The sequence below is a fragment of the Melanotaenia boesemani genome, chromosome 21, assembly GCF_017639745.1.
Source record: "Melanotaenia boesemani isolate fMelBoe1 chromosome 21, fMelBoe1.pri, whole genome shotgun sequence".
Lineage (NCBI taxonomy): Eukaryota > Metazoa > Chordata > Actinopteri > Atheriniformes > Melanotaeniidae > Melanotaenia > Melanotaenia boesemani.
In genome coordinates, this window is record NC_055702.1 from 1,567,339 (window position 1) to 1,591,483 (window position 24,145).

The 24,145-nt window shown below is 42.3% G+C and overlaps 1 protein-coding gene across 1 annotated transcript; it reads right to left on the minus strand.

Annotated features, from left to right (window-relative positions):
- Positions 1 to 7,402: 7,402 nt before the first annotated feature.
- LOC121632168 (hepatic leukemia factor-like) lies at positions 7,403 to 23,847 on the minus strand. Its single transcript, XM_041973394.1, has 4 exons — positions 23,516 to 23,847; positions 21,039 to 21,395; positions 11,019 to 11,233; positions 7,403 to 8,207 (listed from the first exon to the last, which is right to left on the minus strand). The coding sequence occupies exons 1-4, from the start codon at positions 23,646 to 23,648 to the stop codon at positions 7,992 to 7,994; spliced, it is 921 nt and encodes a 306-aa protein (XP_041829328.1). The 5' UTR covers positions 23,649 to 23,847; the 3' UTR covers positions 7,403 to 7,991.
- Between the last annotated feature and the right edge of the window lie 298 nt (positions 23,848 to 24,145).

The following is a 24,145-nucleotide window of genomic DNA, read 5'->3' on the forward strand; positions in this document are numbered from 1 at the left end:
GCATGGAGGCTACCGCACCAGGAACAGCAGGGGTGTCCAGCTCCAGTCCTGCAGGTTTAAACAGTGGGCTGTGTTAGCATGGAGGCTACCGCACCAGGAACAGCAGGGGTGTCCAGCTCCAGTCCTGCAGGTTTCCTGATCCAACACACCTGATTCCAATGAAATGGCTGTCATCTGTCTGACTCAGGTGCTGCAGCAGGAAACATCCAAAATCTGCAGGACAGCAGCCGTCCAGGACCGACTTTGGACACCTCTGGAATACATCTACACCACACATAAAGAATTCATGCTAACAGCGAGTCTATCCCAGCCCCTGAAAGAAGAATGGAGGTGTGAGGGTGGCGACGTATGAGGGGCTCATGATGATGAGGCGAAAATGGCCGCCCTCCTCCAGCCAAGCAACAGGCGACAGTCGTGCATGTGAAAGGTTGCGCTTGTTCATATAGACGTGCACACGGGGGCTTGCAACGTGACACAAGAAAAAAAAAATTCAATTTTTGTTGCTGTCGCATGGCGCTACAAGCAACCAGCAAGGGTTTCATTGACTGACCAATGAGAGCAGGCGAGACAGCGCAGCCTGCAAACAACATGGAGGGTCAGGTCATTCTAGCTGCGTCTGACTTTCTCAGACTTCACGCAGAGATTATAAAGATGTAAATAAAAGGCAGCCATGTGTGAATTTGTCCGAACGAAGGTCCTGGATTTATCTGGATCAGCCATCACGTGATGAGCTTCACCATGCTGGTTCCTTGTTTGTAACACAGGATGAACCCAGCTTGTTTCTCTTTGGTTCAGCAGAGTTGGCAGCAGATTTCTGTCAGTTCCTTCTGACTCTTCATCCTTGATGCCTCGTCTGTCACCGACTGCTTTGAAAATGACCAAATTCCCTCCAATATTACAACCAATCACATTTCTTGGAGACAGCGATCTGAGAGCGTGATGTGCCGTCGTCGCTGCTGGTTGTCGCGTCCCGTGTTTGCGGTTTCACCTGGATGGTGATGTCGCTGTCGTTGGTCGAGCCCATGACACATGTGAAACAGACGCACCCGTTTACGTACGTAAGGAAGCATAAATGGGCCTTAGGCGTCAGAGCAGACCAGCTGTTACAGGAGCAGCTCTCCACAGGTTGACCCACTACCTTGGAACAGGGGTTTCAGTATCCTGGACTTCAGCTGGACAGAGGACACGGAGCCAAACTGGACGTCCATATTGAAGGTGCTTAATGATGCAGATGTAATCCTCACAATGGGAACATGAAAGGGCGTTGTCCACGTGCACGGCCAAATATCTGAAGGATGCAGATTGTTTTATGGGTTTGTGGTAACAGAAGCTGGTGTATGTGAATATGACCTCTGTGTTGGTGGCCTTTAGTATGAAAGCATTCTGGTCACAGTACTCAGCCTCAGCTGTCAGATTCTGAGGTAAAATGATGTAAAATGAATGTATGAATAGATTTAGCAGCATAAAGGTCGACCAGAAGAAGAAAGCAGAATTTATTACTAACAGAACTTTGTAGAAATAACACACAGATCAACAGTGACCAAACCTTTTCTCATCTCATCGTTCTCTCAAGTTTTGGCTTTCAGGAGAAAAAATATTGTTATTGAAACAAACACACAACAGAAACTATTTCCATGTTTCCACTTTTTCCTCATTTCCAGTTATTCCTGCTACTATTTACCTGCTATCCTCACTAAACCAACTCCAGCTCAGCTGCTTTGTGGCGCCACCGTGCATCAGAAACGTCTTCTTGGCTTTATTCCAGCCATAGAGGAGCATTATTTTTCATATTTGAAGTTTTATATATTTTTAATATTTTATTCAGATTTATTTATAGAAATGGCTAGCCGTACGGATCCACTGTCTTTTTCAAATTATTCAAATTTATTTTTGCCTCTTAACTCCACCGTTAACAGTAGTAGGAAAAAGATAAAATGTGGTAAACATGTGACTGCCAGCATTTCTTACTTTTTTTGTGGCGTTTCAGGTGCGTCAGGTTTCTACCTGCTCCTCTGAATCAGCAGCTGCAACTTTGAGTTGATGCTGAAGGTATTTTCAGGGTAAGATGCAGAATGCCCATCAGAACCGACCCATAGAGAGTCAGCCTGACCTGCAGGGTGTGGCGGAAAGAAAGAACAATCAGGGAGCAGATGCAGGACAGGTGTGCCGAGGAGGTGGAGCTATGAGGACACCTAGTGGATAGAGGAGAAACTACAGTTTGCATTGCTGCTGTTTTTCAACATTTGTGGTAAATCTGATTTCCTTTGAGGAGCAGCTGCAGATTTATAGATATATTTATTTATTTATTTTTAAATGTCTAAAGTCCTTTTTTAAATTAAATAATTACATTTTTTGTCATTGTTTTAGGGATAATAGTGTGAATTTTCCTTCATTTACTGCTAGAAAGTGCTGCCCCCTGGTGGAGCACAGCAGAAAGACATGTACACGTGACACCTGCTGCTGTCCCTTTTCCTCATTTAAACCATAAATAAATGAATAAAGGTGTTTTTTTTATTTATTTATTTTAGATATGCAGACTTCATGCTGCATCCAAGCTGTACAAAGATAAGACTTTATGGAGTTTATTTTCTTTTATTTATGTGTTTATTAAATAAGCAGGGAAAATACATTCAGCATTATTGCACATGAAATACAAAAGTGCTGTCATGCATATGTTTCTAGTTAAGGTTTACTTGCAACCCCAACCCCTGGTTAGGTCTTTAATTTAAACCCACAGTTCGCTGGAGCTAGCAGCCAGAAGCAGAAACCAGGTCTTACTGTTGCTGTTTGTGGTGAAAAGTTTGATTCCAGCTCTAGAAACTCTGCTAACGTGTTCTCCTATGACTCTGCCTTTCATTGACATGAACCATGAAGGTCCTGCTGGTTTCCATGGAGATGAAGGAGGTTTATAGTGAAGGATTCACTCTTCCTATCACAGACTATGTTGGGCTTCACTTCTTTCTGGATCCTCATGGTGGTTCTAAGGTGAATGTGGGGACTATCCCTGGATCCTCCTGACTGACCATTGATAGAGGTGTCCATCATCATCATCATCATCTTCATCATCTTCATCATTGGCTGATGGCTTCCTGAGATATTTCCCTGTATAACACCTCTATTAAACACCTGGAAACCTGCTCAGGTTCATTTTTACCCTCTACTGTAGCACAGTTCTTCCTCAGATATTACTTTACTCGTTCCTAGGATTACTTTACTCATTCCTAGGACTACTTTACTCGTTCCTAGGATTACTTTACTCATTCCTAGGACTACTTTACTCGTTCCTAGGATTACTTTACTCATTCCTAGGACTACTTTACTCGTTCCTAGGATTACTTTACTCATTCCTAGGATTACTTTACTCATTCCTAGGATTACTTTACTCATTCCTAGGACTACTTTACTCGTTCCTAGGATTACTTTACTCATTCCTAGGACTACTTTACTCGTTCCTAGGATTACTTTACTCATTCCTAGGATTACTTTACTCATTCCTAGGATTACTTTACTCATTCCTAGGACTACTTTACTCGTTCCTAGGACTACTTTACTCATTTCTAGGACTACTTTACTCGTTCCTAGGATTACTTTACTCATTCCTAGGACTACTTTACTCATTTCTAGGACTACTTTACTCGTTCCTAGGATTACTTTACTCATTCCTAGGATTACTTTACTCATTCCTAGGACTACTTTACTCATTTCTAGGACTACTTTACTCGTTCCTAGGATTACTTTACTCATTCCTAGGATTACTTTACTCATTCCTAGGATTACTTTACTCATTCCTAGGACTACTTTACGGAGGAATCGAGCTGTTTCTGAAATGAGCTCCAGTGTGTCGTCTGTGGACCTTGAACTTGCTGTTTCCTGCTAAGAGGTCATGAACCCAACTAGTTTATAAAGATTAGTTTGCAAGAGGAGATGACATCCCCTTAAACAAGATGTGTATATTTGAAGGCTCGGAGGTGGACCATTGAAGGAGCTACAGCATGCTAACACATTCTTCCTCTTCCTTATAATTGATTTGAGTGAAAAGTAAAGAAGCTGAGACAAAGCCTGGATTAGAACTTTATTTATTAGTTGGATCATGTGGAACATAATCAAGACAAATAGAGTAAAAAGCATCAGTGAACAGCGACTCTAACAGAGGAAACACCAGGATGCAAGAGAAAGAAGAAACCACAGCAAACCAAAGAAGAAGAAAAATTAAAATAAGTGCTTCGCGTTGGGTGGATACATTCCTCTGGGCTGATTCCAGCCAAGCTTTACAAACATCTACATGGAGGTAACGTGGCCTCGCAGAAAAACTAAAAGAGGAGCAGCCACCAGCTGATGTGGCACCTGCACAGGTGTGATGGAGGAGGAGGTTTGAGGTATTTCAACTACACCGGGAGAAGGATCAGACATAAAATGAAGCCCGGAGGATTTTCGTAATGCCCATGCATGGCCCAGACCAGTCGGGCACGCCGTCTTAGTAATATATTACCTAATGTGTCATACACGGCTTCTATTTATTATGAAAGCTTTTCCAAAATACACAGGAAATATCTACGTAGGAAAACAGACTGTACAAAAAAGCAAGAAGAAAAACTCTGTAGAAACATTAAAACCTTTAATATGTCAATATATGCTTCATATATGGGATTCTTTTGGTTTGTAGTAAAGAGTACTAAAGTGATTCCACAGTTTAAGACACCTCTCAGCCAAAACTGGTTTTTAATGTACATTCTTGTCTTAGCCAGCAGGGGGCACTCATCTCCAAAACTGAACTGATGCCAGCCTTCAGAGCATGGAAAATGTTGAGAAGCAGCTGAATGCATGTTACAGGAGGATGTTAGGCCTTTTTTTACTACCAGGGATCTTTTAATGGGTCAGAACTCTTCAGTAAAATCTGCTTCGGGTTCGGAGACGTGTTGAGGTGTTTTCAGGTCCAGTTTCTGGTGTGAAACTATCCGCATGCAGGCTGTTTACTTGTTCCAGCGCGAATGAAAATGTGCTGAATGCAAAGCAGACGGTGGAGAGTTCCGGGTCTGTGATCGGTGAGCTGAACCGTTTGAGATGCCTGATACGAAACATTAACATCTTCAAATGTCCATTAAATCTGCAGGACGGAAAGTTCCCAACAGCGTAAAACCAACCAACGTAAAATCAGATGAAAATGTTTCCTGTTGGGAAAGTCAAGGATAATCCTATCAACCGACAATGTAATAACAGCCAATAACAGAATAAGGTTTCTGAGTTTGTAACAATGTTTTGGTTATTTAATAAAAGAAATCCTTTAAAACAGGTAATAACTGCAGCCGACAGCGTAAAGATAAATAAGCCGCATTTCTTTAAAATAAAAGTAGAATGAATGGCAAAGATGTCATAATTCTTCACCGCTGATATATACAGTAATTATGCTTCTGACAGCCAATTCCTGAATTATTTGTTGTACAAAATCTTTTTAAAACTAAATTTATTTGCTTCGATCATTGGTTCCCAAACTGGGGGGCGGGCCCCCTGGGGAGCTCAGAGTTATTAGCACGGCTAAATAAAAATCATAGTTTTTGCTCTGCTATCAAAACGTGGACAAATTTGTGCCAATGGGCAAACGATGATGAATCAACAACTGAGGTTTTAACTACCACAGGGAAAAAGAAAAAAAGAAAATATGATGATGCACGTCTTGCCCTCGGCTGGACCAGGTAAAGGTCAGTGGTGGGTAATGAAGATTATTCTGACAGTATGAAGCTAAACAAGTTACACCACCACTTCGAACGTTGTTTATGTCGCACGTAGCAGAGCTGTTTTAATAAAACAGCATCTGTGTCATGGGAAGCTCAACTCACCTAAAGTCATTTGCAGAGTTTCCAGGTTTAAAACGCTCAACTCTACAGCAGAGGAGCCGATTCCTTCGCCACTGACCTGGTTTTAGCTATAGAAAACAGAGTAGCAGCCACAAAACCGAAGACTACTTCGTGGCACGTTTCTTCGTAAGCATCGGGGTGCATGTGGTAGCGGGATCAGGGGGCCCTGACTGATTGTTGTTGATGAAAAGTGGCCCCACAGAAAAAGTTTGTGAACCACTGTCTTAGATATATAAATTATTTTATGTCAGTGTCTCTGTTGTTTGTTGCTTTATCAAATAAATTTACCACTTTTTTAACATTTAATTAAAACGTATGTCAAACATTTACCAAAGCAACTGTTAAAACTATTCAGGTCTCGTTAGAAACTGAAGCTAAACGGACTTTCTGGGACTGTGATTAACTTGAGTCCTATTTAAAAAACTTTGTGTCTATAGGTAACTACAAATCTGAGCGAACCAAAGTTACCTGTGGGGTTCCCCCAGGCTCCATCCACTGCTGTTCAACATCTACATGCTGCCACTCGCTCACATTATAGAAACAACTAAACATGATACCACAGTTATGCTGATGACACACACATCTACATAACCATCTCACCAGTCCGATCCAGACTCTGAGCTCTAATGCTTTTGTTTTACGCAAAGAACTTTGAATTATCTTGTGCCTAAAATGTGATAATTAAATCTGCTTTGCTTTAACTTGCCCAGCACTATAATGGTACTTAACTTTTATATAAAATATAGACAATGAACTATAATTTGGAAATATAAAAAAAATTAATTACGTTATTTGCAGGTTATGTTATTGGCAGTTTTTACATTTTAAGTCACTACAACCCCCCCCCCCAAAAAAAAACAGCATCCTCATCAGAGCCTCACATGCCATAAAAATGGTGACCCCTGTAGGATTAGCACATCTGTCACGTTTTAATACCCAACTTCTATCAGTAAACATGTCGCGGTGGTGTTTGTACGCATGCTGGAGAAGTCCACCAGAGGGAACCTGTCCTCCAACCGGCCGACTTTCTGTCCTCAACATGTTGAAAAATGTAGCTGAGAAAACCAAAGCCAAGAGGAGGAACCTGAAGAACTGGCACCAATGAAGGAGAAACACCAGCTCACCCCTGCACAGCTTCTCTGCTGCAGGAGGACTCCTTGCAAAAATGAACCCCAGCTGGTCATCCTGATTACCCTGAGCACCATCAATAATCACAAACATACAAACATCCTCCTGTTAAGCACTGAGATGGAAACCTTAACGATACTCAGCTAAAAGTACAGCCTCACGGCCTTCAAGCCGGATTTCATCAGAGCAGTCCGAACTGGAGCTGCTGAGGGGCCCCTCGGCCACCAGGGGGCCCCAAAAACAAGCTGACTTGTAATTTCTTTATGACTTTCTTAACGTTTTAAAGTCCCACTCCCTGGCGGCTTTACAGGAGATTTGTAGGTTTTCTATATTTAGGGGTATTTTTTAAGAAATATTTTTAAATTATTCATTCCAAGGTGGGTTATAAAACCTTTTTTTTTTTAAATTTCGGGATACATGAGGAAAAGCAGTAAGTGCATTTTATTTTCTACTTCATATATCTGCACATTCTGGTAATATCAAATGGATCAGAGGACCTCAGAAAGGCATAAAAGTTCCCGTCAAAACAGATAAAAAAGAAGGTATGAACAGCAGATTGACCAATAGGAGTGGCGGGGCATCTGCAGGGGCGGAGTCTGTGACAGAGATCGCAGCGTCAGTCATTCTAAAGTGCTGGGATGTGACGATGATGAAGAAGAGGAGGACGAAGATGGGACATCCGCTGTCCAGGTGGTGTCTGAGTTTGTTAGGAAAGTTCGAAGGGCCAATGAGATGTTGTAACAGCTGTGTGTGCATGTGTGTCTGTTACATGCTCGACTTGCAGCAGGTAAAAACATCTGTTGCCATGGCAACAGATGACAAAAGTTAGCTGGGAAGCCAAGAAAAAGTCCTGACAGTAAGAGACCAGCAAACCCTCGTCAGGAAAGCAGCTGACTGGCGGCTGACCGGACCAGGTACCTGCTGCCAGTCGAGCTGTTCAGACTGAGTGTGAGGTAAGAGGAGGGTCGCTGGTGTGTGTGTGTGTGTTTTCATAGATATAAAGGTGTGTCCTCACAGCGGTCCGTGTTGTGCCTCGTACTTGGCTAGGACATTCTTGGCGCGTCCAAGCTCTTTCCTTAGGTCGGCCACCTCCTGCCTCAGAGCAGAGTTCTCCTTCTCCAGGAAGCTGGCTCGGATAGCGATCTGGTTCTCCTTGAGCCGCCGAGCATCACGGGACCGCTTGGCCGCCACGTTGTTCTTCCTGCGCCGGGCCCAGTATCTGTCATCCTGCTCGAGAGGAGACGGAAACAGAACAGAAGGAATCACTTCAAAGCTGCTCTTCAACAATCACACAAAAAACACAAAAAGGAAAAAGGCTGGTTGGTGGTGTACCTCACGGCTCCGTACTGGGGCCGCTTCTTTCCCAAAACCATAAGGTACAGGGTGGCATATCTGATAAAAATAAATAAAGCAGTCTGCCAAAGTCCTGATCCAAACCTCGTTGGCCCACTTTTTACATCTGTCACATTCATTACTGTTTTCACTAAATAGGACTGAACCCAAACTGACTTTCCAGTTCTAATAAATGTTTTTTCTTTCTTAAACACATATTTAACATATCAAAAGCAACGTTAAACTCCAGGTTTTTCGTGGAAATGTGCTTCTTGCATTACAAAAACATGGATCCAGTGAGGCGTCACCACCATTTAAAAAGGAACCGTTACTGTTAGCGATATTCGTTCGGAGTGAGGTTGCAACACGTGGAACGGGCCATCTGTTAACTACGGAAGCCCAAAGGAGCTGAGCTCCATAAAAGGAAAAAATCCAGATTTACATAAAAACAAATCGTCATGACCTGAAATTCGAATCAATCGATAAAATCTATTTATTGCCCCGTCTTACCATCAGTGGAACCTGGACATGCCCCTAAACTCGTGAAACGGTACGTAACCCCCAAAGAATGTTTAAATCTTAGTATTTTAGTGGTCTCCTGTATATTTGGAAAAAATGCCACCTACTGTGGCAGTCCTGAGCCTGCAAGCACGGATCTTTCTGAAATTTAGTGCACATATCCTACACACAAGAACCCCGAAAATTCCCAGAAAGCAACAGCCTGAAGCCAACAGGTCAGCAGCCATGTTGGTTCAAAATTATTAGAAACTCCTCTTTGAGATTTCATCCTATTAATCTCAACATTGGTAAGTAAACCCTGAAGACATGTTTTGCTAGAAGTTATTGAGAAGCTCCTCACAGGAAGTCCCTTTCAGCCGCGGTGGTCCTTCAAAGTTAGATGAAACACTAACTGATAAAAGTCCCAGAAACAAAAACCCGTCTGCACTAAACTGAAAATGGTGGACTCAAGTCCCTTCCTGAAACATGACAATATTTTGTCGATGCCATTATTTATTTATGTATTTTTATTATACTTTATTAATCCCAGCTGGAAAAATCTGCCATTCCAACACAATGATCTCAACTTTGGTCTCAACACAGTTGTAATGATGCCTCATATGACTTCATCTTGTCATTTTAAAGACTAATTTCTTATCGACCAGCAAGAGGAGGCAGACGTTCAGAATTTGGTGCATTTTGTTTGTGTGAGAAGTCAAAGTGTGAGCGTCAGAGCGTCTCCGTCTTCCAGCTGCAGGTAAATCACCGTTTCAGTGAACAATAAAAAACCCAAATCCTGTGAGGCTGAGCTGGCAGCGGCAGGCGGTGAGATCACCAGCAGCGCCGCCGCCTCAGTCACTCCAATTTAATCCTCTTAAACAGGAGGCCCCTCCTACTGAGGCTGCAGCCAGCCAATCAGAGCGCAGATGCTGCAGATGGACAGGTCGACGTGCTGCTGTGAGACCGTTGACGGATCAGCGCTGATGGATTAATCCACACATTCACAAACCTCTGCAGCACCTTCCGTGACCCGGTTGGCCCTTTCTGGACCATTCAGCTTCCTCCTTGTTAAATCTGAACACGCGTGTCTGCGCTGAGCATGACGCACATTCCCACAACACCAGCCAGCAGATGTCCGCTGCTCATGAGCAGCCACAACCCAGCTGACCACATCCACGGCTCATCCACAGCAACCTGGACTGCAGACAGACCCTCCATCCCTACTGGAACCGGCCCACATCTGGTTCTGAAAGACTCAGTGTGGCTGTCTGTAACATACGGTACGGTTTATCCGCGGTACGTACCGGTACCGTAATGAACCGTATATCAGCTCCTTCCCTTTAGAGTCCGTTTGAATTACGTCGACAGCATAAACAGTCAAAGAGTTAGGATATTTTAAAGAACATAGCGTAACGTTGCTAGTCAGATATCCAGATTTTAAAATGTACACAAGCATTTTTCAATTTGAGTTTGATGTCAGGAGTTTAGTAATTGTATGTTGTCCAGGCTTTATCACCAGCATTTAGGTGTTCAGATTGACTTTAATAAAAATGAAAGCATATCAAAGTTCGTTCAGTAAAATTATGATAAAGATGTCCACAGGAAGGAATGAAAGGCCTAAGAAAATGTTTGATGAGGCGAAGTCCAGTCAGCTGAGCCCAGAGACAGGCGGAAGGATCCGACTTCATCCGGCTGATGACTGGAGGCTTAAAACATTTTATTTACTACACTTACTGTTTATAAGGTTTGTGCTGCATGTTTAAGTTGCCATATTTTGTGGTTTAGTTGTAATATCTTGTATTTTTGTTTGTCGACACAATAAATGTATATTTTTGTAGAGAAGTTTGATGTTATTGGATTATTCTAGAAGGTGGAAATTATCTTGAGCTTCAGTTTTCTTTTAAAGCTACTTTGATGGACTAAAGTGGAAATTACTGTAATGTCTTTGCATCATGCTGAGCATGATGCAAAGACATTCTGTTAGTTGTGGCCATAAAGGTGCATCGTTATTATTTATTATTAACCTTCGTTTAGCCAGGTCCCACTGAGACCTGCAGAGAGACCAGTTAACCGAACACCGTGTCTCTGGACGCCTCCGATGTTGCTGGTTGAACACAGAAAATCCTTCAAACAGAATCTAGAATACGGACAAATAGAACAAAGCTAGAACTACTATCATCAGTTTAATAACATTCTTTATCAAATTACCTTCAGGTCTTCGGGGATGAAGACCTTTCGAGCTTTCTTGATCATCGGCTGGGGCTTCAGCTCCTCGGCTGAGAACTTGCGCTTGCGTGGATCGAAGATCTCCTGACCCGGCACGCTGGACAGAGCCAGATCTGCTGGGTCCGGCTCGTAGCCAACCGGAACCTGGATGGAGTCTGGATCGATGGGGCTGGGAGTGTTCCTGGAGTTTGGAAGGCCTGGAGGAGGAGGAAGAGGAGAAATGATTGGAGGTTTCATTTTATGGTTTTACTTTTCTTCTCCTTCTTCTGATGTTTTTAAATTCTTTTATGTATTTTTCACCTTCTTTCTTTTTGCTGTTTAATTGTTCTTTTTTTCAATTATTTTCCCTTTTTTCTTGATCTGTCGTATTTCCCTCGTTTTTATTTATGTTTTTTAAATAAATAATTAAAATTGTTCTTAGCTATTTCTTTACTTCTTCATTTTTAATGATTTTATCATCAGTAATTTTTTCTTTGATATTTTTTGGTTTTGGTGCAGTTTGCTCTTTTTTTACTTTTTTTCTTTCATGTCATTAAATGTCAGATAAAAAATCTTTCTGATTGTTATTTCATAGGAGATTCACTAAAATTTGTTCGTTTTTAAAAATTATTCAGATTTAAATCTTTAATTTGCAGCATGAATTTCTGCAGGATTTTAATACACCTGGTGGCATCAGTCCACTTCTGGCCTTTGTTTATTTTATTTCTTTATATCTAGTTATTTTATTTATTGGTTGTATTCACGCTTACTTATTTCTATATTATAAATTCTTTATCAATCCTTATTTATAGTTATTAATTTATTTATAATAAATTTGTTTTATTTTGTTCCAGTATTTTTTATTTTATTTTATTTTATTTTTTTTGTATTCCTTTCGTTTTCGTTTTTTTTTTAGAAGTTATAATAACCTGACTGCGAATGGCGGAGCTGCAGTGTCGGGCTGCAGCCACCAGGTGGCGACAAACTGCCAGGAAGAAGATGTGTGGTCAACATCAGCTCTCTGACTAACAGGAAAAATTTCACCCTGTTAAAAGGAAAAGATGAAGAAACGTCTTCAGGGCAACGGGAGCAGCTCGTTTTCTCCTGAAGTTTTCTTTCGATTCTTTTTTTTTTTTTTTTGGAGAGAAATTTGAATTCTCAACCGTCTGTTCATCAACATAAAACACTTCAGGGAAACACTGAAAGCCTGCAGGACAAACCTGAACTGAGTAGCCCTGGCCTACAGCTCGATTCCAGGACTGTCTTACTGAGACAAGAGTCTGTTGGACTGCATGCAGCATCCCTGCACAGGGATTGGCTAAGAGGTGCAGGTACAAGGCCGAGCAGAAAAACACACCTGGAGGACGAATGAGACGTAAACTACAGACTCTTATTCTGTTGAACACGTTTTCCTGCTGCTACATAATAAAGATGGAAAAGAAAACTGGAGCTTTTCAGGTTTTTTTCTCACAGATTGTTTAATGAAGAATTTCTGTAAACATATTTGGAACTCCAGACGGAGCCATCGGTTCAGAATCCACTGCGATTCCAGAGCGTAACGGACATTCACACGGTGAGGAGGATGGAGCAGGAATAGGGACTGTGATGATAAAACAGTCTAGCTGTGGAGATTTCTAGCTAGAACTGGAAGACCAGGCAGAAATGAGCTGAGATGAACAGATAAGCATCGGCTTCAAAAGAGCGTTAATGAAGAGTTGAAGGTTGCTTTACTCATTTCACAGCTTTAATTGAACTTAAGAGTTTTTATTGTTTTTAATTTCAATAAGAAATGTCATTCAGCACATTTCCCAACAGGAAGAAGCAGATGAGCCTGTTTTCTGCTTTCGTGATAAAGCTGCTGATGAAGGTGACGGAGAGGAAGGGTCTGCTTGCGTTTCCTCTGTGTGTTCATCAGTTTCTGACGTGGGACTAAAACACAGCAGAACCTTTTCTATGTCTCTGCTGCGCCTGGTTCTGCAGAGCTAAACCTGAACATGAGGCGACACCTGAGACGTTCCCACCTCAGGACGGTCACGCTTCACCTGCCGCAGGAACACGACCGTCCACTCGGAGAGGATGTCGCGTGGAGGTGTGAGGAGGAGAGTTCTGCAGGTTTCCATGTGCAGGTGCAGGTGACATGTCATGCTGCTCGAAACATGACACCAACACACACACCCTGACATGCGTGTGTGTGTAACGTGAGCATGTATTAATCAACTGGCCCATAGTTCCTGGTGTTTCCCACAGAGACCAGACAACCACCTGCTGCCACTGTTTGCAGGAAAATGAGCAAAAAATCACTTCAAGCAGCTTCTGAACCAAATATTTCCATCTTTAAAAGTCGAATCATCTCTTGATGTGACTGAAAGTCTCATATTTTCAATTTAAGAGAATCATTTTCAGCTGGATGGTCCTGATTTTAACACATTTACACCACAATTTAGTTTCCAGACATTTCAACTTGACTTGGTCGTGTGTTTACTGTCACAGCATCAGATCATTAACGTGGGGCCATACAGGTGTAAACAGCATAAGTCCTGAATTATTTACTACTTATAATAAACAAAATTAATAAAGGGAAAATCAGGGAAAAAAAAAGAGAAAAAAATACAATCTAATAAAGAATTAATAACAATAAATAAAGATTAGAACTAATACATAAATGAACAAAAGCTAATACATAAATAAATAAAAGACAATAACTAGATAAAAATAAATAAAATGAACCAGAAGTGGTTTGATGCAAACTTGCGACACCAGGCGTTACGGTGTTAATCATTATCAGGCAGTTTGGTCATTTTTTTATGCCTAAGTTCACTAACCAAAGGTTTCACGTGACAATCGAAGTTTATATACCAGTGAAAATCAGGCCACTGACAACAAACTAAACACCAACCAAAAGAACTAAAGGGGTTTTATATATGGATCCCGGACAAGCCCCCATTTCTCACCAACTTGTCTTTTGCTGGTAATAAAAGACGAGTCCACACAATGAAACTATTCATGCCCACTTAACTTTCTTAAAAATCACAAAGCAAGCTATAGCGAGTGTGAAAATGTCACCAGCAAAGACCCCCCCCCCCCGATATTAATCGTATGAAAAATAATTCGATTTTTACATTTCATTTAATAAATAATGCAATAGTTCTAATAATTAAATTGGGATTTCAAAATGGTGGAAATGTTGGTAGTTTTGAGCAGGTCTGAAGTTGTTCAAGTGTTTTAAGAAAAAAGAAGCAGAAATAAATGATGTTTGATGATCTATTACAGTTTTTTGGGGGCATTTTTGGCCCTGATCTGAGGGTAGTAATTTGAGGAGGGCACATGGGTTAAACCCAACACTTTCTATCACTTTTTAGCAGCCATCTTCACGCTGATCTGCTCCAGCAGAGGTTGTTTCGGGGTATCAGATACATGTTCCTAAATGCTAAATTTGATTTCCAGCATTACCTGGTTGGTTTGTGTGTCTAACATGTTTGTTATCATTTCAAAATAAAAACTGTAGAAAACAGGTGGAGGAACCCCGCCCACCTCAGCAGCAGCATGTTTTTCCTCCTCGCTGCTGAACCTTCAGGAACGCTGGAAACTTTCCTGCTTCCTTATCGGCTGTGCAGTCATGGGTCCGTGTGGAAATACAAATATGCCAGATTATGCAGTAGATTACTCTGCTATATTTAGACAGCGAAGCAGCAGATTAGTTGGAGCAGGTTTCTGCTGAAGTCAAACTACGCTTTGGATCAGTCGTGTAAAAACTTCTGACCTGTGATCAGTTGGTGGAAAACTAACACCTGATGTCCGGTTTAGTTTTTTTATGTCTTTCTAGAGTGTTTAAGTGTAATTTAGACATGTATACGCCTTCTGAGCATTTTTAATATTGCCTTTCTCTCTATCTTTGAGCAGTTACCATGGTTACAGGTGTTATTCGGATCGATGGCGAGGAAGCGTCAGTAAACAGCTGTTAACACTAGAAGTCCCAGGAATTTTGATGTCTCCCTAAAGTCCCAGAGAAGGGTCGAAAGACCTTTAGTCCAAACTGACGACTCTGCTGGCAAAAATTAGCATCTCTTCATTTGTAAATGCAGCCATTACCTGAGGAATGCACCCATTGCATCCAGCCCCTCCTTGTTACCTTGAAACGTCTGGTAAATTCTGTGGCAGTGGGGGATGGTGGGCTGAGGGGGATAAATAGTAGCTAGCTTCACCTCGAACAAATAGAAGGAAGCAAAATGCAGAGGCGGCTTACAACTCAGCAGGCATTGGACCTGATCCTCAGCGATACAAACCCTTGTGACTCAGATGGAGAAGAGATACAAATTCAGCTGGATTCGGACTCTGACTCTGAGCAGTCTTCAGGTAAGATTTGAAACTATTATTGAACTTTTTTGTATGACAAATTTCTTTCTTTCTGCTTTGTCCTGTACTGTGAGTTGCAACACTGGAATTTCTCCATTTTGGTACAAATAAAGGATTTTTTTAATCTTATTTCCAAAACATCCTATTTTCGTCCTCTGAAATTGTGAAATTGTTTACCTTGCAGATGATGAGACTGCTCCACTGCCAGAAAAGAGGGCTCGGTTGGGAAGTGAGAGGACAGAGATGGCTAAAGATGGCACAGTGTGGCATGAAGAACAGCTGGGGACATGTCTCAATTTCACCCCAATAGAACCATACGGCACAGATGGAGAGCCAACTGCTAAGGCCAGAAGAAGTATCCGGACTCGTCTTCAAAGCTTCTTCTGTTTTATAACACTTGAAATGCTTCGTAGCATTCAAGAATGGACCATTCAGCATGCACGGCAAAAGGAGCAGGCAGATTGGTTCATGAACCTCCCAGAACTAATGGCATTTATTGCAATTATTATCTTGCGGGGGGTGAAGAAAGTTCCATCACTACGTGACAATTGGTCAGCAGAGCTGGGAAACCCACGAATCATTGCTACTATGGCCCGAAAGCGCTTCCAAAACATCATGCAACACCTACGCTTTGATAACATGTTCACACGCAGTGAGCGAGTGGAGACAAATAAGTTTGCTGCAATTTCTAATCTGTGGGAATCTTTTGTCAATAACTGCATCAGATCTTATAACCCTGGTCGACACATCACTATTGATGAACAGACTCGCTGCAGTTTTCTGCAGTACATTGCAACAAAACCGGACAAATTTGGCATTAAGTTTTGGCTGGCTTGTGACTTGAAATCAAAGTACATTTGCAATATCCTGCCATATCTTGGCAAGGACCCCAGTCGTCCCAGTGGAGAGAGACTCTCTGAGAGTGTAGTGATGAGGCTGATGGAGCCGTTCATGGATAAGGGCAGAACTGTAACAACAGACAATTTTTTTACATCGCTGTCCCTTGCGCAACGACTGCTTAGCCGGAAAACCACCATCCTTGGCACAGTCAACAAGATTCGCCGGGAAATTCCTCAGTCAACTAGACTGAAGGACCACACTAAATTCACCACTCGAGTGTTTTCCACCACTGGTGCAACACTCACAGTATATGCGCCGAAACGGAAAAAGACTGTCTATCTTCTCAGCAGCATGCACAATGTGGTTGAGACTGAGAATACCACCAAAAGGAAGCCAAACACTGTCACACAATACAACACCACAAAGTGTGGTGTGGATGTGATGGACCAGATGGTGCGGGAGTACAGCGTGCGTGCAGGAACACGGAGATGGCCAGTCGCCGTGTTCTACAACATGATCGACATGGCGGCACTGAACGCTCATGTTCTTCATAAGGAATGCACCGGAGTGCAGGAGAGAAGAGTGGACTTCCTGGTTGAGCTCGCGAAAGAGTTGGCCAACTCTCATGTGAGTCAGAAGAAGGCACATAAGGAGCAACTGCTTCAGCAGCAACCTCCCACACCTAGCCCTGGGAAAAGGGCAAAATGTCAGGTCAACCATCGATGCAAGAACAATTGCGCAACTGTAAGATGTGTTGACTGCTACAAATACACATGTGGCAAATGCAGGATGGAGATACCATGGAAGTGCCAAGCATGTTTGGACTTAGCACAGACGGACTGCTGAAAGAGCAGAAAAGCCATTCACACAAGGGCATGCCACTGTAGCCTTGTGTAAATATTTGTGAAATTGTTTCATTACTTGCATTATTTTAACTGTTTTGTTGTTTTTTTTATGACAAAAATAAAAAGCATTGGAAAAAATTCACAGTTGTTCTTTTATATCTTTGTCATGTTGACATTTATGCCCTCTTGACTTAGACACTAATGCTTCTGGGCATTTTACTCACAGACCCTGCCTGTACCACCACAATCAAAAAATGTTCATTTTAAATATTCAAAATTGTTCATTGCTTGGGCTTTTTGGACATATGAACATTGGGTTAGAAAGTTTGAAAAATTGGTAAAAAATTCTGAAAAATTTGTATTTTTTTCATTTGTATGAAAAGAGGAGAGCTGGACCTTTTAAAGTGATTTTTTAAAAAAATATGAATTCATCATTTTGTCATATCATTCTAAATTGTTTGCTTTTTTATTGAAGGCCCACAATGATTATCTTTTTTTTTTTTCTTCTAAAAGCACACAAATGTGTCGAGGAGGTATATATCATATATCATATCAAATATATTTTTAATTATTTGAAATATACTAGAATGCAGGAAAACCTTTCTGAATCTGTTTGAGGTCTACTCCAATCTCATACTCAGGGGACCAAGCAGTGTCTCAAGCCAAGCTTTGGGCAAAAGTTGACAGTCCAGTTTCAAGAGTCTACAGTGTCTCCCCTAAGTATGCGCCCTCCTGGGGTGTGCCAGTAATTGACTCGTCTACAAACAAAAGAAGCTGTTCGCAGCTTAAGACAGGATTTTAGCTAAAATCCTACTGGTCAATCGACCCATCTCTGGGTTGTAAAGGTAGAAAGGTCAATTGACCCCTCTCTGGGACTTCTAGTGTTAAAGTTGGTCACATTCTCCATGGTTGATGCTTAATTTCTGTTTCATTTCTACTGTCATCTGGGAGCCAAATCCTTCATCCAGCTTTTCAGCTGGAGGGAATGTTCTAACCAGCTCTGTTCCACAAATACAGTCCTGGTCCAGAGTCCTAACTGAGAGTCCTGGTCCAGAGTCCTAACAGAGTCCTGGTCCAGTCAGACAACACGTGTCAACTGCTCTGGATAATCTCAAACATTCCTGTCAAACTCTCAGAGCTGCAGAAGAAAAGAGGAAAACTCTTCTAAGCTCCTGATGTCAGTTAACGCACTGATTTCATTCAGGCAAATGAAAACTGACCAGAATAACACACACACATTCAGACTGAGTGTGTCTGGCCTGTTAGCTGATATGAATGTAAACACACGGTTGGAAACATGTGGATGTGACAGGTGCCGCCCCCTGGCCTACTTCTGCAGGGAACGCTATGTTCTTTAAACTCTGATCTCATGCAGGGCACACACACACACACACACACACACACACACAGGTCACATGTTTCTTCATGCTTCGGAAGGACAGCTTGTTTTTTGTGGACTTTTCAACTTCAAAAGTTAAAGAGGAAGTTCTCATTTTTACACGCATGTTGGAAAAGGAGCGCACACACATGCAGCTGAAGCCAGCACATCTGTGGAGGTGTTGCTCAGGTTTCTTTTGGTGAACCAATCAAACAAATAGTTTCTCACTTGTGAGGTCACACCTGAACTCTTCACCTGAGCCTCCTGAGCTCACCTCATCTTTGCACTGACCCCCCTCCAACCCCACCACCTATCACTGGACTGCAGCCTGTTCTGGCCCCGCCGAGGTTGAGGATTTACCGATATGAACTTTGTGTTCTCAGCTGATTAAAGCAAACAGTTTTCTGTGTGAGGAGAAACTAACCAACAGGTGATTAGAGGAGGCGAAGACATGTAAAGAAAAACACACACAACTTTAAATGATCAAGCAGCAAAGATCCGACAACACCGACCAGCTCGTCGCTGCACCACAAATTTATAGAAATCATCCAGGAGACGGATTTCTTTCAGCAGAATTCACCTCATTTTGGGCGTTTTGTTCCAGAAATGCAGAAAAACAATGAAAATGTTGAGTTTAACCAGCAAATATAAAACACTGGAGTTGCTGATTTTTGTTATCTGATTAAAAATGGTCTATTAAATAATCAACGGGATAAATTTACTTCATCATTTGAGCCTGAGAAACAAATTAGTTTGGTTAAATAATGAAAATTCTACGAGTGGTGGTCAGCGGGACACTGATGGAGGTTTTGGTCTTGGTGTTCCTTACTTGGAGGTAAATAAACAGGAGTAAAAGTATCCCAGTCTGATTTTAGAACTTAAACTCTCTGATCCTGTGCTCGATCCAGGATGAGATCCAACCACCTGAATCTTTTAACCTGTTCATCATCACAGCTGATTACTGAACAGAACGACGACGCTGACAGACACAAGGTCAAATTGCAGCTTTCAGACTGGAACCGACATCAGATCCAATGTTTTCTTATCTTTTAATTTTCTAGTAATAGATCTAATTTCATGTACTTTTGCAAAAAAGTAAAAAAGATGGATTAAATATATAATTTTATCCTGTATATACTATCCCAAATTTCCCTGAGGACTCTCCAAAGGGATTAATAAAGTATTTCTATTCTATTCTATGTTGGTGTAGTTGCAGCTGAGATTGTAGAGTTGCAGGTCTGCATCCATCTGCTTGTAAAATGGCTGCATGAACGTTTAATGATCAATAGTTTATAAATTCATGACAGGTGTAGGAAGTTCCACCAACACCAGGCAAACACCGACATCTGAGACTGAAACAGATGGAAACACACCTCAACTTCATTCTGATCACGGTGAGGATGTTTCTCTCTGGTATGTATTAAACAAAGTTTACTGGTGAGAAACCTGAAAGTGGAGATGGAAACACTAGCCAGGTTCCCCCAAGATGGTGGACTAAGCTCTGGTGACGTCACGTGCATATTCTCTATTCTAGGGTTGTTAAATCATCTTCTACTCTAGCTGATGAAACCTAGCCATGAGGGTAAGACTATAAAAGCAGGTATTAAAATTAATACCCAGAATTTGCTTTTAACTGTAATTTGCTGTTTAATGTTTTGCTGATGATACCCTACTTTATAAACCTAAGTACTAACCAGGATATTCTTAGGATCGCCTTAAAGAAACTGAGTGGTATTTTATTTTAACTTATTCTTTTTTTCCTTTTTTAAAAAAATAAATCAATCTCAAAACCAACATGGATCTTAATCCATGATTGCCTACACTACTATCCAGCATCAGATCCTGAGAGGCAAAGTTGAGAATCTGTGCACGGAGCCTGCCATCACTGACGGAGCGCCACAGTTTGTCAAACTGGGGAATTCGATCTCTGAGACTGTGAGCACCAACACTGGAGCCCCCCAGGGAACTGTGGTATCCCCTTTTCTCATCACCCTGGATACATCAGATCTTGCCTACAGGTCTCCATCATGCCACATACAGAAACATCAGACAGTTGTCTCCAGTGCTGTGTTTTATGCTGCTGTGTTCTGGGGAACTGCATGATGGCCAGAGAGGGGAAACAGCTCCACAAATTGGTCAGGAAGGGTGTCAGTGATTGGGAGGGGGCGGAGTCTGTTGGAGGACTGGTGGAGATGTGTAATAGGAGCAGGATGGACGCCATCCTCAGGACCAGTAGTCCCCCCTGCATGATGCTGTGGTCGCCCGGAGAAGCAGCCGCAGCGAGCGACTCTCCATACGCTGTAGGACAGAGAGGCTCAGGAGGTCCTTCATCACGGCCACATCAGACTCACAATAAACCATGTTAATGTGCACTTCATTACTACTGACAGTAGATTTGAACTGATTTTATTTACTGTTGTCACGTTGTGGTTTTGTATGATGAGAGGGCTTTATTATGGCAAACACTGTATGCTGCTGGACACCTGAGATGAATAAAGTATTTCTTAATAGATCTGATAAGAAGTAAAATGACTGGGTTAAGTACTGAATGGAGGGATATTTAAGTAATAAATAAATAAGCATCAAAAGAAGGACGGGGGGACTTACCTGCTCTAGCTGGGCTGCTGTGCAGGCAGTTTGGGGAGACGATGGTGGTGTGAATGGAGGTGGAGGCGTGGTTGCTGAGGTCCATGACCGAGGGCGCGGGCGTGTGCGGTGCTGGGGCGATGATGGGCGACTGGCGTGGAGGAGCGTGTGCTTGGTGCTGGTCATGGTGGTGATGAGAAGGGCTGGACGGGATGCCGTTCTCAGACAGGAACTCCTCCAGGTCCATGTACTCCAGCTGGAACGTGTCTCCATCATAGGGGAGGGTTTTGTCCCATAGCGTGGGGCCCAAGAAGGCCGACTGGGGCGCGCTGCGCTCCTCCTCCAGGTTCTTCTCCTTCTCCTGCTCCTTGGTGAAAGCTACAGAGGAACATGGAGAGAAAAAAATGAGCCTTAAAGAAAGAAAACTTCTCAGGAAGACTCACATTCGGAATGACTGATTCCAGAAAAGCACCTTGTGAAATTTTTAGCAGGTACACCAAGTACAAGTACTTGCACCTGAGTCCTTGCTGATACCGAGTAAAGATATGAGTACAAATAAATCCCATTTCAGTTCACTGGTAAGCTGTTCTGACTGAGCGGTTAATGGTGTGATATATACACTTCCAGGAACTTCCTGACACTGGGATGAATTTACTGCCACTCGATGCAGTACGACAGATATTTGAAAAAATCCGAACTACCTCTGGTTGTGCCGTTGCAACTGTTGGTGCTTTAGCTTTGCTCTACTTTCTAACTGACTGAGATCAAAGAAGACAAAGATCTACGATGGAGCTGCATTTTGGTCAACATCATTTTCAGCCAATCAGGATTCAACCAACAGGTGTGAAAAATCTGCAGAACGTTTTGGTTTAATACTCCGAATATTCTGATGTTCTACTGGGAAACTTGGCTGGCTTCCTTTAAATGAGCTCAAACTTCAGCTTGTGATCTACAGAAGCTTAGAAACAGAACCACTGCAAGGTTTTAGTAGACTGAACAACAGAAGTTGACAAAAACTTCCTGCAAGCGGTTTATAAAGATGGTGGATGTGAGCCGAGATGATATCGTTTTACTGGAATCCCTTTGGGTCAGGGTGGATTAAGAGCTCTGAAAAAGTTTTTTTTTTTTTTTACTCTGTCTACGCTTTATGGCACATAAAGGTACAAAAAAGGTGTAAATAATTTTAAAAGTAGTTTAAAACAACTTAACAGTGAGAGAGAAAACATTTCTCGCTTCAAAGAAACCTGAAAAAAATTTTCTTCATTTTCTGTCTGTGATCTTTTTAATATGATCCGAATGACAAATAACTGGGAAAAAAACATTTTTAATGACTAAAATCTGACATCATCTGTCAGATTTCCATAGTAATGCAGGCAGAGCAGCCCTGAACTGGGTGCTGCCCCCCACAGGCTTCCAGCAGATGACCAATCAGAAACAGGGATCTTCCTTAAAGAGACAGGAGCTGGTTTCAGACTGATGAGCTGAGCTGCATAAAGAGCCGTATGGGATAAATAAGAACTGACTCATGCAGCGGTACTTAGTGGAGTCCCAGATAAAAACTACAACATAACAGACTTTAATCAGCAGGCTGCTGAGTCAGCTGAACTCTTGTTTTCCACCATAATGAACATTTATCAGCTCCATGAAGCGACCTCTGACCCCCACATACACGTGTCTCATATTGCTTTCCATTAATTCTGTTTTCTTTCATGCAGGGCACCTGAGAAAATGAGCTCGATCTGGATCCATCAGAAACTGAACACCTGTTCCATCATATTTATCCACAGCAGTAAACAGAAGGGCCCAAAATTTTCTGAGGATTTGAGGAAGCTGAAGAAAGTTAGTTCATCTTAACGGTTAGATTTAGCAGCGAGTGAAGAATCAGGCATCTTTAGGCAGATCTGAGGGGAGAAAAACCTTTTAAAAGCAAAAGTAACGTGTTTTAATTCTCTAAACTAACCTTATTATCATCTTCAGATTCCGCATTTAAAATCCGGATGAACTTCCGAGTCAAACTGAGGAAGTTTTACATTTCTAAGCAGGTAAATAAATGACATGAAAACTAAACTAAAACTATTCACTAAAAAACAATTAGCTACAGTTTGAGGTAAATGTTCGATTAATCAGTTCAAATTTAGTTTTTCTATCACTAGTTTGGAGAAAAGTGTGGATTTGTGGGGTTCGGTTGGACAGAAGAGGACACCTGAAGGTTTTCAAGTGACCAGAGAACTTTTCTAAAACTCTCCTGATAAAACAGCGGAATGACGGGTTCTCCAGGGAATTTTCCATCCTGACAAAGAGAAGAAAGTTAAAGCTTTTCTCTGCCGGCAGTCAGCAGGTGGATGAAACTCTGACCTCCAGGAACAAACTTCCTTCCTGACATGTACAGAGCTGCATGCCTGACATTCCTCACAAGTCATGTTTTATTCTCATTAGGAAGCAGCAAGACACACAGACAGGAATCAGGAAATCTGGGAATCTTCTTTTCTCAACTTCACCTTCATGACGCAGCGGCAGCTTCAGCGGGTTCTCCAGCAGCGACTTGAGGACTCCGTGCGTGGCCGGGGGCAGGAAGCCCGGGTTCAGCGGGATGGGGGGCCGGGACATCTTCTCCATCACGCCTCCTTGCATCGGGAAACAGCGCAGATCCACCGGAGAGAAGAGACACGGTGTGCGTGCCGCTCCACGCGCTACATAAACAGAAAAGTGCGCAAAGGGAGAGCGCGTCAGGACGCTAAATGAGCAGAAACGCAACGCTCGTGCTGCGGGCGCGTGCGGCGGTGCCTGAGCGGGCTGCAGAAGGAGGCGGACAGACCGAGACCGAGACCGGATCCCATGTGTGAGAACTGAGGACTGCTGACGTCAAACAGCGAGCCGGGCACCCGCCTCTCCGCCCACAGCGCACACACACGCGGGCGCGCGCGCGCACCTTTCCAGCGAATTTAAGCCTGAAAACCTGCTGAGTTTTATTTCTGGGTTAAATAAAATTATTTGAGTTGAAATTTCAAGATGAAAATAACTAAAAACATCAAACTTTCCATTTTTTTCTGAGCATGAAGATGAAACTGATCAGACTCCTGATCTGAGCAAGAAAGAGTTTAAAAATCACATTTACGCACAAACTGGTT

What these genes read in the sequence shown, in the direction of transcription:
- LOC121632168 (XM_041973394.1), bottom strand. Translation starts at nt 23,648, where the DNA reads ATGCAAGGAGGCGTGATGGAGAAGATGTCCCGGCCCCCCATCCCGCTG. An exon ending in CAGCAGCCCAGCTAGAGCAG is followed by an intron (nt 11,234 to 21,038) that starts GTAAGTCCCCCC and finishes CTCCTCCTCCAG; the next exon opens with GCCTTCCAAACTCCAGGAAC. An exon ending in TCATCCCCGAAGACCTGAAG is followed by an intron (nt 8,208 to 11,018) that starts GTAATTTGATAA and finishes CCTCTCGAGCAG; the next exon opens with GATGACAGATACTGGGCCCG.